At 34.3% G+C, this 19,588-nt stretch overlaps 1 protein-coding gene across 3 annotated transcripts in view; it reads right to left on the bottom strand.

Moving 5' to 3' along the window:
- Positions 1-201: 201 nt before the first annotated feature.
- Positions 202-19,588, bottom strand: part of LOC136833787 (uncharacterized) — an 821,801-nt gene continuing 802,414 nt past the window's right edge. For all 3 annotated transcript variants that reach the window (XM_067096044.1, XM_067096042.1, XM_067096043.1), the window contains exon 3: positions 202-2,234. In XM_067096044.1, coding sequence (XP_066952145.1) covers positions 2,144-2,234 — 91 coding nt within the window. In that variant the 3' untranslated portion in view covers positions 202-2,143. The remainder of the gene's footprint in view (positions 2,235-19,588) is intronic.

The following is a 19,588-nucleotide window of genomic DNA, read 5'->3' as shown; positions in this document are numbered from 1 at the left end:
CAAATGGGTCATTCGCACTAAAGAGCAACATTAATCAGGAATGCAATTTAAACAATGTATGTATGTACATAAAAAGTTTAAGTACTATGCTAGATAATAACCTACAAGTAATCTTCTTACGATAGGGACGCAAGCGTGACCATACCCCACGTGTAACAGGAAGACGTAAAGCAACTCAAGACATGCACTGGTTCAGTTGGCTGAAATTAACTGAAATGAAACGCCGTCCGTAAGTGATGCAAAATCAGTAATTCTGTGATTAATTTTTGTAAAGTGGCGTCGTAGTAAATTTTATTTTCAGAATGTTTTGGAAAGAATATAAATGAAATTAAAATTGTATTTTGAATAAGTGTCAAGAATACACAATACCCCTTCCAAAAAAAAGGCTCTCAGTTTAGCAAAACATTCAAAAGAGCATGAAACTAAATTTTAAGAAGGACTTGCCAAGCTTTTTACACCATAAATGTACATTCATTAAGAGACACCGTCTCACAGCCTAGCGCCTCTTTGCAAGCCAGCACTCTGCAGGAAAATGGGTCTGCTGAGCAACCAACAAACAAAAGAATGCGAACCGTAGCGAGACAAATGAAACTACAGTAAACAAAAGAGTACCAGCCGCTATAATAATTACACCATCAACTTTTATTAGAAGTTAACCTGGGAGTAACTAAAGAACTCTGAGTACCCGTGAGCGTTGAATGGCATCCATTAACAAAAGGGATGCTTTGTCCTTGGAAAAAATCAGTTGTGCAGAGGGATTTTGCCTATCCGATCATCGCAGTTAAGGGCGCGTTGGGATTTCGTTAAGTTAAAAGAATTGAAATCGGGTGAATCAAGTGGAATGTTGAATAAGACCAAAGTATTCCACAATTACATCACCCTGAACAAATGCATTCTGTTCACAGCGTTAACCGAGTTATAACCCTTCCGTCAAATTTGTCCTTGGAAGAATTTCTATGGATTTTGCTCATTATTGAAAATCTAATCAAGCCATGGAGATTTAAAAAACAAAAACAAAAAACTGAATGAAGTCGGCTTCCTTTTTCTTGCTTATTCTTTCTACTCTCAGGAACTACATATATCTCTAAAGAGGTCTCCACCAGACAACTAAAAATGGACTTTCTTCAATCGGCTCATGAAAATAATTTAAAGTCTGCTGTAAGAACGCTAATCAAAATTATTTACGTTTACCGGACTCACTTAATCACACTTCCTTCTTGATGCATAAAAAAACAGACAAAATTAGATAAAGATATGAAAATGCACAACCATTTTTGACGGTGAGGAATTCAAAATTAAACAAGCGCATACTTTCATCTTCATTCGGCACCAGAAATGCAATACAATGTATGTATGAGACAATGTAGTAAAATGAATTGTAAATAGCTTCAATTTCATTGTTTTAAGTGTGAAAGCAATAAAATTTCTACAAACTTTCAATTTAAATACAGTAACATTACGAAGACAGTTAGCCACGTCATGACAGATTTATTGTATTCGCATATTTGATATATTGCCAGTCAGACAAGAAAACACCCGTTTCTTTTCGATTCCACGTCTACAGTTTGTTTGAGAACAGAAACTCCAAGATGACTTTGGGAGGATGCTTGCATGAAATGCATTTACAGCTAAATCTTAGCCATGTGGGCCGATAGGGCCCTTCAGCGCCGAAATGATTCATGAAAAGGAAGTGGGAAGAGAAGAATTCTTTGAGATGTGGTTTTTGGAACGTGAAGTGAAATAAAATGGCATTTGGAAAACATGCCAAGAATAACGATTACATGTTTTAAATTAATAAGATCGAACAAATCTGGAGATGGATATCAAAGGATTAAAACCCTAAAGTAACAGGTAAAGGGCGAAGTTCAAAAAATGGAATCAGTAGTAAAATAACTAAAAAACTGCTATACATTTTTGCTTATTTTAAAGTCATATTTACAAATAATATACGCAGACAAATACAATCCGTATTTTATATACGACAAGGCAAGTAATTTTTTCCATCTAAGCTACGGTTTGTTATATATATCTCCCATTGTACTAAACAACGACCTCAAAATTGTTACCTGCCGTACTCAACCTCGAATTTCAAATAACCTTCACACCTACTGTACTCGTTTCCTGTCTCATATCCAAACTTCCTTTAATTTTCGATGTTGTTTACATTACTACCTGCCGACGTTTTATGCCTACGTGAATACTCCACGGGGCTGCCAAACAGTTGTGAAACATACCTGAAAATAGAAAAGCAATCATTAGCATTCTGGAAAAAAGGACGTCATCTAATTTAATCTTCATCAAGAAAAAAAAATGTAAAGTGAAAGGATTCAAATTTTAAAACAATATTTATTCGAAAATTAGGTTCAGTGAGTTGCAACTTCAAATACTTTTCCAATTTTTCAACATAAAATGTTTTAAGAAAAGGACTGTTTATTGTAACTTTTTTTCTATCTAGTTGTGGATCTTCGCAGGAAAACAACACACACTAAAAGAAAAAAAAAAGTTTAATGATAGGAACTGCTTTGAAAAAAACAATTTTAAATTCCCGACCTCAACACAAGTCACAGCTGCATTATCTCAACATCGTTTTGAACCCAACCCCAAAAATAATTCACCCATCAGAAGGTAAAAATACGGTAATGCGACCCTTACGTATATGACGATAAAAATTTAATAACAGCACCATAAATTGAAATTTCCGTGAAAAAATAACAGAAGCACAGAAATAAAACTGTTACAATAACTCGATATTTTAGTATACAAAGATTAGTATAAAAAGAAGGCCAAACTCTCTTTTATTCGAAGCGAACTTACGATTCCATAATAATTCCCTATAAAAGTATGCGCACCATCTCTCATCCTGAGCGAAAATTCTTAATCGCATTCCCTAGACCGGCGGCGTTATCTCTTAAGTATCAGGCATTGTACTGCATTGAAGCGTTACACAATGGAGATTAAACGGCGCATAAACTTTTCATTTTATCACAATAAACAAATTGCACGACAGCCGTATTGTCTTTACTCTTATCGTGATCAATAAATAATGGAGCTACTAGCGGAGAAAATTTCTTACCCTCGCACGCGCACATGCAGAGATCGAAAGAGGGAGAATTTTAAAGGAATGCTCCTTCTGGTGTCATGGCAGAAAAGAATACGTATGACGTCACGCAAGTAAATTACCTACAGAGGTTAGGAATTTTAAACAAATGGATTTTAAGGAAGTTGTTAAAGGCTATATCCTCCTTGACTACGGATATTTTAACTGCACAGGTTTTTCAGGAATGCTATAAGGCGACTTTACTGACGAAGTAACGGTATTAATTTTTAAACCGGTGTCTATTTCACATCTTTGTCATTTTGCAGTGAAGTAGTTATTTATTATCTTTAAATACCATAATCTTGATATACCATTTTCAGAGCATTGACACTCCAGTTATTTGCTTTTAAATTGATCTTCAACTCGTTACACGTGTTTTTACACAAAAACACACATGTACTATAATTTGCATTGTTGAATTTGCAAGAGTACTACCTGTAAACAATCCAAGTCATAAATATTAATAGAGCTCTTCTTGATAATACGGTTCCCTGTCACTACATTGCAAATAATCCACAATACTCATACATTTAAAATGATTAAAGTTTACCTATTGTATGTGGGTACTGTCAAAGAAAAAAATCTAATACCAATAATATTCCAAAATAATTAACAGAATATTAATTCCAAAGCGGGTTAGGACATCTAATGATTCAGTGGTCACCCAGGTAACTTCAAGTGGCTATCACTCTCATTCAACTTGCTCATTCAGATGGTTAATAAATATAACTAGTTAAAAAAAATAAATTGTTTGGTAGGTCACAATGTAGTAAAACTTTCAATTTATTTAGTATAAAAAAATCGGATTGATGTACTTGTTATTTCTCATTAAAATTCGTCAGCTGCTGGTACAAATTATTCAAAGGATTTTGAAAAAACCCGTAACAATAAATAAGATTAAATGAATTTGAAACGTTTTAGGGAGTTTTGTATTCATTCTGTTCTTGCCTCAGAGATTTTTAGTATACCTATGATCAATCAAATATTTATGAGTAACCATACAGCACCTAGAGCACATCTGACAAACAGAAATCATGAGTTTTGTCGTGACGAAATATGTTTTCGGTGACAATTTTCAGCATATATAGCCTGCTCGAAAAATGCCGCCGTTTCATGAAATATTTCTTATTGCAACAATCTAATCGTAACAAGCTAAAATTAGCAGTAAATTAAGGTGTAATGATACAGAAATGCAACCACACCATTTCACTAAATAGTTACACATTCCTTACACTTTACTTAAATCATGACTCCTTCGAGGTGACTGAATAACACTCAAATTTCCTGTACAGAAAAGATCGCTTTAAGCTTCCTCTAAATCTTCTCGTTTTTATTAGAGAATGACTTCATAATTCCCGTCATCCAAGATTATCCCTAGCCGATTTTTTTTCCCACTCTTAGGGTGGTGACGGATTTAATGATAAAGATATCTATTATATCAACTTTATCAATAAGGCAGATGGAACAATGCACATGGTGATGTTTAAATCAGGCATACTTTATGCCATCTCTATATAGACGATTTATTACTGAATAAGAAGGAAAAATAAATATTATTGGTTTCAGAGCAAAATTTATAATGGTCAATATCAAATTCATTTTTCAATCTAAAAAAATTTCCAGAGCAAAGTTCATAATGGTCATTGTTAATTAAATATGACATATATATATATTTAATATATAATATATATATATATATATATATATATATATATATATATATATATATATATATATATATATAGGTGTTTGGAAATTAGAGCCCCTCTATATTAAGTTTTCTGCTATAGCTTAATCTATTATTGCTATTTTTCATTTTACATTTCTTGTATTTTTCAGACTGAGTGACGGATTAGAAGCTGGCTAACAAAAAAATCGGGATGGATTGACCGAATCTGGGCTATAACCTTCAGTGTGAGGCCAGGGATGCTGGCGCATCCTTCATTTCACGTTCTGGATAGCTGATACATTAAAAAGAGATGAATGCTTTGTTAAAAGAAACTGGAAACAAAAAATACTGTCATACTCCATTTCAAAAGGCATCATAGGACAGCTAGAAACAAAAAAGGAAAGAAGAGAAGTTATAATGCTGTATTTGTTGAAAAATGGTTTAGCCATTTCATGTTATCAGCAGAAGCCCAACAACACTCCAACAGAGAGAAGACCAGGCATGACTTTGGCTGAAGACTTTCTCCATTTTATCAACCCCACATCATATTCATGATTGTCACCTGAATGAGTGGGAATTTTCCTCTGTTTTAACAGATGGGCAAAGAAAAAGGACAGTCTGAATATTCAGAGTTGCTTACTGGTGGAGTATTTCCTTTCCTCAAAGATCCTGAAAATGTATTTATCTGTTGAAGTCACGTTTTAGCCATAAACACCATGTTTCACAGTGGGCATGAATTTCCAGGACTGAAACATTGGTAGTATCTTAAAGGATCGTGTTGAAGTGTGCACAGTAGACTGATGGTATACCAAGCCTGACAACCTGCAAAGACCGAAGTGGGAAGTTTGAGTCTCAGCTTTTTGTTTTGCTGAAATCATACCCTCCAAGAATGCAAGACGCCACACAAAATATTAAATTCAGAGAAACTTAAATAAATACCTGTTCTGGGTTTATAGTATATATTGATTATATGGTATATATATACACACATATATTTTTTAAAAGTTTAATCATCAAGGCAACCAACACCATAATCTTGGAATAATTTAGAGAGATTTTATTGTTTTACAAACTCAATGTCCTTTCAGTTGTCACCAAAAGAGATGGATTGATTCAGAGTTTTACCTGTTGTCCTTTTAGCCACCTTTTACGGCATGCAGAGAGAGACTCTGACCAAAGACCCTGGGGGAGGATTACAACACAACAAGGCAACCGACCCCATATCTTAGAGGGGGTGGGGGTGGTGGGCCGCGGTAGAAGAAGAGACAAATAATTTTGATATAAGTTCATTTTTGTATTTTCAATCTATACAACGTGAACAGGAGTTATTAGAGTAATGACGTCCACTGATAATGCATGTAACGACTTGTCACGTTTAGTGCTCAGTTACTGAACGATATTAAAGAATGTAAGACATGGAAGATGACTGTACCTTGAAAAAAAAAGCGTCCATGACAAATTAGTTGGTATTTTGTAGTAGAGTATTTTGAACAGCATCTTTTTCATATTTCCAATGATTTTTTCTTGATATCCATTTTTTAAAGACACTAAGGAAAAACGCAAACAGCAGATTTAAGTAACTTATATCCTCATTTCTCGACTATAATGTAGTTTTCTGGATTCAACAGTAAGCTGAAGGGTAGGTCCGAAGGATTTGCTATTTTACGTGGTTAAGAACCAATTGGTTCTTAGCCACGTAAAATAAGTCTAATCCTTGGCCAACCCTAGGTGAGCTCACCAGAAGTTAATCAGCTCAGTGGTCTGACTAAAACTAAGCGAGTATACTTATTTCTATCACTAAACGTAATTCCTCAACAACGTTTAACTTCACTATCAGAGGCTACGATCAAACTTGTCCCATACAGCCAGAAATATTAGGTAATCAAGAAGATGACTACCCTTTAATTCACTGTCGAGTTGAAGAAACATCTCTTATAGTTATCTCAACAACTCGACCACCCAGAACGAAAGGTCTTCTGTACAAAATACCGTCGCTGAGTGAAAGACAAAAGCCTCATTTCACCTTAGGGTCTTACGTGAGTAGAAAACGAACGTGAATGGAATACGTTCCAGCAAGGATGATAATTTATGGGAAATAAGTGGTGGCCGACAAGGTATCGACTATCGTGGCTAAGTGAAGTGTAACGAAGAAGAATTTATATTTACAAAGGAAGTCACAAAAAAAAAAAAAAATGAACAGCCCAACGGGTACCGAGTAACCATAGCTAACGGAGGAGTTGAACCCAGAGTAAGCACCTAAGTGGCCACCCAAGAGCCTCTACCCATTGTGAGCTCTAATACCGTGGAGCGGCTTCTGTTCGCTGCAGGGGTCCAAAGCCCCGTGCATATCTGTGAAGGGAAAATCGCCTAGAAAAGAAGTGAAAGGGAACCTCGTAGCGACGAGGTCCAGCTAAACTGTACAAGGACCGCAAATGGTTTTCATTTACATAAATCGAGATCAGGAGGAGACGGCGATCTCTATCTGCAACATTCTAACATTCTCCGTCCCCTCTCCCCGTCCCCGCCCCCACCGACCCACTTCTAATAGACCGTTGTTTTTGTTACTGATCTGCATACCAGATTTTCCATGGCAGCACTTCATGCCCTCATTTTTATTCTTAAACTTGATAAATTTACGATTATCGCTACTATGTCACTATCGGCTAAATTCTAATTAAGTTTATTACCATATCAAGACGCTTATCACTATTAGTGATCGTAACATGGCGTTAAATTGAACCCTGGAAAAGTGTTAAGCATAATAAATAAAGGTAATTATGGCAGTTACATTAAACTGTTACCGAAAATAGATATCATAATTATACACGTATATATGCTATCTCAATTGATGATATGATATATATGGGAATATATATATCATCTATATATAGATATAGAAAAAAACACAATTATAAATAATTTCATAATTATAACATATATATATATATATATATATATATATATAATATATATATATATATATATAAACTTATATATATATCCACATATTTCAAGTTCTGATTCAAGAAGCACGTGCACTTAAGAAAACAATGTGACTGTAAAATCAGTCCAACAGTGGTAACAGGGAATGGGAGTTTATTGATTCATTTAGTTTCTGACCAGAATACTCAAAATGATTATTTCCTTTGAAAAGATGAAAGCCATAATCGGTATTCCTCATGCACAGGGATTCTAGGTCGGGCAGGAGACGAATCTAAACATAATGAGGCCCTCTTACAAGACGATTATGATTGGCTTAACATTTACTGATCCTTATAATTGTAAGATGCGCACATGTCTACAACTCTAGACCAACTGTTGCAGGAGCACTGCTTAGTGGAGTGTGAAGTGTATAGAAATGAAATTAAATGACCGCCGACGAAACAGCGAAAGAAAATGGACTTCTAAAACAATAACACCATAAATGCAACAGCGTTGAACCGTTGAGAAATCTGGTGATGCAGTATCATAATTAATCTGCGATAGATTTGAAGACATAAATTAATCCATCCTAATACAAATGCATGAGGGAAATTAAAAGCATTTAACTAAAAATGCGAAGGAAATTTTCTTCTGAGCATTCTAATTACATTTAACCATAACGTATACAATAATCACCGGAGTATTACGGGCTTACATGTCGCTAACCTGATAGGCCGTGATATTATGATTCATGATTTGCTGGAATATTATTTTTTTTTTCTATCTAAATTTCGCTGAAGTACGATTTTCTTCAGCGTTACTCCATATCGTAAACGACTTCTGTTTCACAGCAGTACTATTCCATGTTACTCTCATTCTTACTAAACACGTTTGCTAATTAGGGAAACATTAATTCAAGTTGCTCCAAAAGATAATTTTCAGGTAAAGCATTGAGGTCGATTTACCATGAAATCTGAATGTTGTCAGGAAACTAATATTAGCTTTAGGTATAATCTGCAGTACACATAGTACCTAGGGTGGGTCCTTTATTTTCAATCTCCATCCGTCTTATTTTATTCTAGACGGCTCAAATGGTTATCTCCTTTTTCAGGATTGTTTTCTTGCTGTCAAATTACTTATCTCAAGCGTGAATCCCAAAACTTTTACTAAGCGTTCGTATAACCCAGCAGTTCAGGGACTGTTTCTCTCCCTTTGGTGCCAAGGTTTCGATTTCCCATCCAACTAAGGTTTTGTGTTAGAAATATGACTAGCGGGACTTCTGAACCCGCTAAATCGTCACTCTCCTAATTAACAATTTCCATGACACCGTATTTAATTTCAAGGTAATGAATTCTCACAAAATCATCGATCATCATGCATTAGAATTAATGAATGATTTTTTTTTAGCAAATACTTCGAGTTTCAAATTCAGCTTATTTCCATTTACTCTCTGAAAGTTGTGCATTGCTGAAATTAGCTATAATCATACGATATTAATTTACTAATAATCGTATTACTTATATAATAATCAGCACCTTAAATTGTAATATATTTCATGAAGAAAACTTAGAAGTTAGGAATATCTTGCTATAATTTTTAATTTATCGAATAACCCCCTGACAATTTATAGTTTTACAAATACAGTTCGACAGGAATTATTTGCATCACATTCCCCCCAAATTTTAAGCCATCTTTGAACTAGGATCTCATTCATCAGGATTAAACTTCATCACCTATCTTGGATGGTTAATCATCCTTTCTTGATCCCAAAAAATAAATTAAGTTTAGTTTCAATTTCTACTAAATGGCATAGGAAATGCAAAGCATTTAGCTGAGAAGAAGAATGGAACAAATGAATTCTTGGCACCTCTTTTGTTTTTTTTACATGAATATCCACACCTCCATTTTAGAAGGCAGAGCACAAGTAGTAGTTTAGTGTTTCAGCATACAAAGCTTTCTTGGATTATTCCAGCAACGGCAAACAGCCCGAGAACGCCTTATTGACCACATTTACTAAGTTAATTTGCAGAATCGATCATCGCCTCATAGAAAACCAAGACATGAAAAAAAGTTATGATTAGAAGAATGCAAATTAAACAAAACAGTTAAAATAATCACAATGGCAAAATTCTACCGAGATTTCATGAAAATATGCACTTGGTAAGAGAGCCCATAACTGTATGAATCATTCTTTTATACAAAAAGACCAGCAATTAACATTTCTTTTAGGCAGAAATGAGTTGCTCATCAAGAATATGAATGCAAATGTATCCTCATCGCGGAAATATCGAATTTGTTGAACGAGAGGGTTTAAAAATAAAAAAGCACACACATTTCCATCCATCTATCTATCTATCTTATCTATCTATATCTATATATATATATATATATATATATATATATATATATATATATATATATATATATAATATATATATATATACTGTATATATATATGTATGTTTGTGTCGTTGTGGCGTGATAGCCAGCACTTTCGCAGATGGGCAGATGGACAAGTTTCGTTAAATAGCAAATATGCCTTTGATGACCAAAGCAGTGAATCAGGTTCCTGATAGTTAAACGACCGTACTGGTCGCACCAGTGTTAAAAGGGGCATGAGATGGAAGCTTTATCTCAGAAGACTTACTGAAAACCAGAGGGTTAAGCCCCTTCATGCACCACCCCCTCTAAGGAGAGAGGACTTACGCTCATTAATAAATAGATAAAAAATAAAAAGAAAAAATCTCTCTCTCTCTATTTATAGTAGTTCTGCTTCAAACTTCTAAAGTTAAACTGTAATATCAGAACATTTATCTCCCACAACTTTTGTGATTTGGAGCCAAATGGCGACCTACGCGTCGTCACAATTAACCCAATTCCTGGAACTCTGGCTCCAAGAACATCCTCAATTGATGAACTTCCCTCAGTAGCACACATCATTTCCTCGAAACTGTGACGGATTATTAGTAATTACGGTAATTCATCCTTAAGGTTGGTAAATGGCTCGTGTAACGAAGTCCTTTCAAGAGCATCCTTTTAAAGTTGAAAACAGTGTTCATATTTAAGTCAGTTTTCGTAAAACTTTTATCCAAATAATAAAAATTATTATGTTTTCATTGATACGAAACAGCAAAGTGAACGTCTTCAATTCCACTAACAAACACAAAAATAGCATTTAAAATACCTGAAAATTTCGGCTGACTTGAAATGTTTCCTTTTCATAAAAGTAACACCGAGACAGTTGTTACCGGCGGGTAGTCATAATTTCCGCCGTGTGCAGTGGAGCAGAGTATTTATAGGAACCTCGTCCAAAAATATATTGTCACTGTTAGATTCATCTTTCAACTACTGTATGGAAAACTTACTCAACAATATTCACTCCATATACTTGCACAAAAGGCTTCTTAGCAGAGCCTCAACTTTATCTTATCCGCATTCTCTCGCTCTCTGTTCCTGTCTGTCTCCCATGCACCCCATCTATCCTGCACTTTTGGGTTCTCCTCTATTCTTCCCCCACCCCCAACACACTTCCTAATTACCAACGTACCTTCTTCATACTCTCTTCATGAACAAACAATCGCAAAATACTTGACTCATCTTTTTAATTACCGATTTCACTTTTTTTTTTTTGGGGGGGGGGGTGGCTTTTCATATTTCTACCCATTTCAGCTTGACTCGCACAACGTATACTACGCAAAAAATTCGTAATTTACAGCTTCAGTTCATCTACTTTACTTTTGCTCTGAAGATCATCATTTCACTTTCCTGAGAAAAACGGGTCAACAGATCCTTCACACAGTCGAACTTTTAAGAGTCCATAGAGTTCTCTGCATTTCAGCTGTTCTGGTCATCATCCCTGCTTTCACCCGACTATCACATGCTACATTTACTGATAAATATTTCATGAATTAACTGCTACCATTCTTCAGTCACGCATATCGACACTCACGACTCCATCTTTCTGGTTTCCATTTACGTCAGAACCTTTCTGTTACTCACATTGACCCCAAAAACTTTCACTTCTAGTGTTTGATTTGCCCGAAGATGTTTCTAACTGGTTACACTCAAGTTTATTGTAATAATGACACCATCTTGTTCATAACTTTCAAGTAACGTGAGCACTATGCTACACTATGAGAAATAATGGGGATTTACAAATTTAAATACATAAGCAAAACAGAGTTGGTTAAAAAAACAGAGTATGAAAATATGAAACTACACATTTCAGTTCGGAAGAGAGTTTTTTTATTAGAGATGGGTGCCTACATCTTTAAGAAAAATAATGATCTACCTATGGAGAGAGAGAGAGAGAGAGAGAGAGAGAGAGAGAGAGAGAGAGAGAGAGAGAGAGAGAGAGAGAGAGAGAGAGAGAGAGAGAGAATACGAGGCTCTGAATGAAAATAATTAATTGATAATCCAACATGCAAACCAAGAATCAAAACAACATAGTTGACCATTCAGGTATGTTTCCTTGTGAATTTCTAACAATCAAGCCATGGGGTTCACCACATGAAAGAACACTTAACAATTATTTTGGTGAAAACTTTAATGCACCGTGAGCAATATGGAAGGAACACTTTTTTTCAAGAGTTACAAATTTGTTATTTGTTTACCATTATCAATGAAAAAATTAAACTACACTATTGATTAGCTCTCTTTTTCTACTATCAACCTTGTAAAGCTACAAGCCTATAGTATGTACTATAGTCAACGGTGCGTTGACTTAACCAGACCATATACATTACTTTATGATCATTACCATTTAATAGTAAACACTCCTATGGAACACGACTAAAGGACTACCGATCTGCAAAGCAAGCTTTACCTACGTATGGGCAAAAGGAAAAACGAAAAACAACACAGGCAAATTATCAAACAAACATTTGCATGCAAACAGCAATGTAAGGGGGAAAAAATAAGACGATGATCCTCGTTGCTAACAAGTATTATTCCAGCATCAGCATCAATATTAGGGCCAGGAAGACAATTTCACAATTCTACAGCAGGATGTAAGAAATGACTCTCTACTGCGTAGCGTTGGAGCATGACACATAAACAGAAAATGGCTACTGATACTCTGGAAAATTAGCGTGCCGCAAAGACGCTAATAGGAACGCACCGCTGAATTAGAGCTTGAGGAAAATGGCCAAATGGGATACTTCCCAGCGGTGGTCTGGATCGTAATGACCATTGTTGGGAAGAAGGATACCGCCTCTTAGAGCAGTCTCATCTTCAAGATGAAGATCCTTGGTTCCTCGCTGGACGAGTCGGTAGAGTTCTCGGCTAGCACCCTGCTAAGCCCGAGTTCGAGTCTCCGGCCGGCCAATGAAGAATTAGAGGAACCTATTTCTGGTGATAGAAATTCATTTCTCGCTATAAGGTGGTTCGGATTCCACAATAAGCTGTAGGTCCCGTTGCTAGGTAACCAATTGGTTCTTAGCCACGTAAAATGAGTCTGATCCTTCCGGCCAGCCTTAGGAGAGCTGTTAATCAGCTCAGTGGTCTGGTTAAACTATGGGAACTCGCCGCCCTTAAAGAACAAAGATATTCCAATAATGATATAACAAACGATCTGATGCATGTGGCGTGCATAATATAATTTTTGCAATTGAAGGAAGCCATGCGGAAAGTATCTAGTTTTCTGCTAGCGTTAGGTATTATATTTCTTAAGTGCTGAAAACAAGAAAGCTTCGCTTTAAAGATAACATCATGTATTGTCAAGTATTCAGAACAACTGAATAACGATCTACCAGAGCGAGATCGACGAATCTGTAAAGTTTTGCAGGAGTTCATTCTCATATGAAGATGATTGCACCACTTTTTGATCTATTTCAGAACTCTGTTCAATCTTCTACTTAGAACCAAAAATAACAAAGGCCCCGGAACGCTTCCCAGAAAAACGCCAGACATGATAGGTCCAGATTTCACAAAAACCATACCAACGTCAAAGAACTGCTTATTTAATTTCTCAAACAAATATGAACGGAATAGATATATTTAGTTCATATATATATATATATATATATACATATACATATATATATATATATATATATATATATATATATATATATATATATATATATATATACATATATATATATATATATATATATCAATATATATATATATATAATATATATATTATATATATATATATATATATATATATATATATATATATATATATATATATATATATATATATATATATATATGGATGTATATATTACATATCCATATCTATCTATATAGATAGATATATAGATAGATAATGACTTATAACTGAACAAGGCAGCATCATAAGCTAGTCTTGGATGCAACTAATTAAACATTACAGACAAACACATATACTCACTTGTTTCCTATACATGCATAGTGTCCGCTTGGATAGAAAAGCCTGGCATCTATAACCCTTTATAAAAGTACAAACAAGATGACACTGCTATCTTGGGAAACAAAAATTATTGATATTTGCAAAGTTCTGGGAAAGAACCTTGGACATCTTGGTGAAAAAGTAAGTAGGAATAAACTATATGGATCTGTACATTTAAATTACCTAGAATCTTTCAAGTTTCCTGAACGCAAAGCAAAAGAACCAAGTGAATAACTTAACTTTATCTTTGTGGCTACATAATAATTTCCCATCACTAGCTAATAGGAGGAAAAATATGATCTATCAAAGATGGCGCTGAGTAATTTCCAAATGTTTTGTTTTCAAAGTACTGTATTTTTGCCATTCAATCTGCAAATCTATTATCTGGAGTAACTTCCAGAGCGACTTTCACTAAATTTCTAGTAGCTTCTCTGGGTGAGCTTTTGCTGCCAAATGTTTAACTTGGTCTATTTATCAAGGCATGGCGTTCTAATAAATCATCAAACCAAGGTTGGTCATTAGTATGGGTCTAGATAGCTTTCTTTGGGGTCAAACGAGCTAAAGTTACTGATAAAGTCTCATACATCTTCAGGCAACTTAACAAGTGTACAGTTTAATTCATACTACATCCAGCTTAGCCCTTTCTTGTGCATGTTGAACAGCTGAAGAACAATATTTCTTCGTACTGTTTAAGAACTGCATGTTTATCAATAAAAGACTATTAAGATCTTTGGTGATAATCATGCTGACCTCGATGGCTTACCAATAAATCTAATGTAAATTTTCCTCCAACATGCAAAAAAAAAAAAAACGGTCACAATGTACCCACAAACATTATTTACAATTAATTTCCTCAAATTTTTTTCCAGTCTTAAATTGCAAAATCTAGACAAATTATATACTGGTAATCTGGACCGCATGCGAAATGAATAATGACTGTAATGTTTGTGTAATTCTGAGATTCTCAATTTATAATCTAAATTAATGCTTTGGGAAAACGATTTAACCTTTAGTCAAATTCGTCCAAAAACAGAGACTAAAATAAAGTAAGGAGAAAATGTTGAGAACTGATTCGGTGCCGCAGCTCTTCCCTCGACTATGATTTCCTTCGTCTGAATACATAATGGATGCAGAAGCAATGCTTAAATGGGTTAATTGGCAATATGATATAGACTGAACGACTACAATTCAAATAATTAACTTCGTGAGAGGAAAGCAAAGGTCGAGATGGGTCTCCAGGTGCCATTTCTGCCAAAGGATGGGACCACACAAAAGTCTCTTGCAATTAGAGGTATCTTTTCGGAAATGGAACTCTGCAAAACAGATCAAAAGAAAAACGAATTTCTATTTTGAGAGTTTTTGAGTCAAAACACAAATCTGTAAGGAATAAAAAAAAAGCAGTTGTTTAATTATATCTCTCCACTGAAACTACGCTTCTTCCACTGAAGAACCTAAGAAGGTGAATACAATTCAGAAATTACCACTGGCAAAATTTTCTTTCCATGCGGGTGAAAAGACTAAGTCCATGACTGTGATTCAGTCGTGTTTTCAATTCTATCTTTACAAATCCAGGAAGCCGAGGTGCTGCCATCTAGTAGCAACCGTTCTCCTAATCACAAAACGATAAAGGTAATAAGATAACTTTACACCAACTCATGCAAGTGATTAATCAACTACCGCAAGAATCAGTCAGGCGCCTATCGTTCGGACAACAACAACAAAACGCAGAACGTGCTTGAGACTCACCGAGTAATATATCTGGAACGATTTCATGGCTATCAATATAAATTACTTCTCCTTTGCCTCAGATGTTTATTGGTTATTATCCAGCTAGACATCTTAAAATATGATCATCATTAGTGCCAGTGTAATTTTTATCTCGAAGCAATTCATCTTTCCGGCAGCGTCCATCAACAAAGGGAAAGCATATGAATAATACAAAGAGGGAATGTAAAACTAAAATTATAAACTCTGCCATTTGCATTAAGACCTAATGGTCATTATCCTGAGACGCAAATATAAGAAAAGATCTTCAACTGCATACTAAAGAAGAAAGTCTCAGATATTTATGGAATAAATTCATATGGAAAATCTTAAGACAAACGACCCAAGATTAGAAGCTCTTACATTTTTAAGGATCACTCAAAAACTGTAAAGACCTTGTGGTGGTTATGCAGTCCCTTCGGAAAAAATTCAAAGGAAAGCTTTGCTGGAATTCAGATGATAAAATCAAATAAAGAGAGATGTCTTTGATGCAACAAATCCGTTATACTTGGAGAAATTTAAATTATCACGTTGATGACATAAAGACAAAAGGAAAACACGGACCAGACTGACATCTTATGCACGCCTCCACCACAAAAGATTTCACGAAAGAATGAACGCCAAAATAAATAACAAATATCAACACAGAAAGACCCACGTAAGACTGACAAGACAATGCATACGACAGAGTCCAGAGAATACCTAAGTTGGATCACGGAATTGTCATTCGATAACAATTACTAATAAATTCACAAAATGGCATAGCTTCGCTAAGAGTAAAATCATTCCTATTTTGACAAAAATTTCAGGACAACAGATATAATTATACAAAATCTCCACATAAAAAAAGAAGAACCCCGATCCCCAATTAAGATTCCTGAGCAAAAATGTAATTCTAAACTTTTCAGTATATTTCAATCTGACTTCATACATACATACATACATACATACATATATATATATATATATATATATATATATATACATATATATATATATATATATATATATATATATATATGTGTGTGTGTGTGTGTGTGTGTGTATAATTATAGCTATGATACGGATATAGATGGAAAAAATGAATGGATTTCTGAAATTTAGAATGCATATGTATTAATATATTTGAATAATTATTACTATTGTATATATATATATGGATATATATGGATGCGATAAAATATATTTATATATATATTATATATATATATATATATATTTATACACGAGAAAATGTAATAAAATTTCCTTCAGTATATAAATGTATATTTATATATTTTTTTCTCATAAATATAAAATTATATATATATATATATATATATATATATATATATATATATATATATAATATATATATTTATATATATATTTATATATATAATATAAATAAATATGTATATATCATTTTATATTTATGTATATATATGAATATATATATTTATATATATATATATAAATATATATATATATATATATATATATATGAGAAAAATTATAAAATTTATAATTTAAATGAAAAACTTATGCATTCTAAATTTCAGAAATCATTTGCCTAAAGCATTAATTTAGATTTCCATTATGATAAATTATATATGTTTATATATACAATATATGCATATATATATATATTTATATAAATATAAAATTATAATATATATAATAAATAATATATATAGAGAGAGAGAGAGAGAGAGAGAGAGAGAGAGAGAGAGAGAGAGAGAGAGAGAGAGAGAGGAGAGAGAGAGATCCCCCAGTCTATCGGTAGCGGAATAACATTTTGGCTTAGCAAAGAAAATCATTAACGGTTTTTACCTTATCTCTATGTACTTCTGTACAGAACTTCCAGGGTAAGTGGGACTTCTGAGATTTTGTTGGAACTGGATTTTTATACGGTTAATTCCTTGCATTTATCCAACATCTTTTCGAACGTCTATCCTAATGCTCGGATGGATGTCTGATATAAAAGCCGATTATTACAAATCAAGTTATACAGTATTATAAAAAGTGAATAATTGCAAATACCACTATATAAAGAGTGGAATTTGATTTTTTTAAAAACCAAAAATGAACTTAGTAACTGGTAAAACAATAATAATAATAATAATAATAATAATAATAATAATAATAATAATAATAATAATAATGCCGTCGCCGATTGTTAAATACGAAAAAGACAGCACTTGAGAATATCATTTAAATGACCTATCCAATAACTAACCAAATGAAATTATTTACTACCTATAAAATTTTTTATATTACTACGCATAAAACAATTCCTTTATCCATTCACCCGACAAGCCTAATTTAAGGTCAAGATTAGTAACAGTAAGCAATGCTGCCAGGACACTTCTGGACTAGGACGAGCCAATGGTTTAGAGTCTTTACACAATGTCCCAGGGCAGAGGAGCCCCCAGTAGAGGGTTGTGAACCCATCATGGGAGATGAGCTTGTGTCTCTAAAGGCCAACAGCAGCTACATAAGGCAGTTAATTTTACTTACTGAGGAATGCCCTGGGAGTTTCAACGCTTTTGGGGAGGTAATGCACTTGAAGGCAGAGGAGCAGCTAGTCGGGAGTTGAGAGCTGCTTGGTAGCAGAAGAGCCTGATATACTGGGGTTTATGGTAGCCATACCCTTACAGTTACAGGTTTGCAGAAGAATGGATCGGTAGCCAAAAGAGAGAGAGAGAGAGAGAGAGAGAGAGAGAGAGAGAGAGAGAGAGAGAGAGAGAGAGAGAGAGAGACTCAACGAAGGCAAGTAATAAAAACAAGGAGGAAAGGTGAACAAGAACATTAGCGAGAAGAAATTGTTCTACTGGGATATAAATGCAGATGGAAAAGGTTAATGAACGTATTAATCACGAGATATGATTAAACGGGAGAAACGTTCGAAATGAATGTACCCTGCGTCGATGGAGCGAATATTTTGAAGATTAAACCAATCTGGATAACAGAAGTGAGCTAGAACGGATTATAAAAGAATGGTAGAGGTTAATACAAGTTTGAGAAGGCTAATAAAAGTGACTGATGAGGATATAAGGAGAGCAATTAAGAAGTTTTGATAAGAAAAGGTAACAGGAGCTGCTGGTATCACAAGTGAAATGCTGTGAAGAGTTGGGATAGTGTGACTGACTAAACCTGGGTTTGTGAGGGTGTGTGTGTTTTAGGATTTTAACTGAGAGAGTGTTGGGTACATGGCATGGCAGAGGTAATGGAAAGGAAGTCCCTAACATACACGAAGAACGAGAATGAGTGGAGGATATAAGAGACGTGCGGCTTGTATGGGGTTCGAAGCCTTGCTGAGAATAGAATAAAAACAGAATTTCTAAGCCCAAGTGGAATAGAATAAAATTTAGAATTATATATAATATATATACACTGAGACCTTTTGAACCAATTCTTATATATATATATTATTTGTGAAATAGTTGATTGTGGGTAACAGGATGGATCGGTTTCTTTTTGGGATAGTTACACTACTTGCAAAGAATGGAGGGTGACAGATTAGTGATAACAGCACACAATTAAGGGGAGAATATCATTCATTATTAGCCTTGAAAGGGACAGACAGGAGGAGGGACAGCCGTATTACTGAAAAAAAAAGAATCATCATCACCCAGTTATTAAGCAAGAAAGTACAGGCAAGAGTGAATATATATATATATATATAAATGTATATATTAAATGTATAGACTTCTATAGACTGTAGGTGTATGGGAACTATATAGCGTTATGAAGTTTTATGCACAGGTATATATCATAA

Source organism: Macrobrachium rosenbergii, chromosome 52 (assembly GCF_040412425.1).
Source record: "Macrobrachium rosenbergii isolate ZJJX-2024 chromosome 52, ASM4041242v1, whole genome shotgun sequence".
NCBI classification, from domain to species: domain Eukaryota; kingdom Metazoa; phylum Arthropoda; class Malacostraca; order Decapoda; family Palaemonidae; genus Macrobrachium; species Macrobrachium rosenbergii.
The sequence above is the reverse complement of the archived record's forward strand: the minus strand, read 5'-3'. Positions and strand labels throughout refer to the sequence as shown.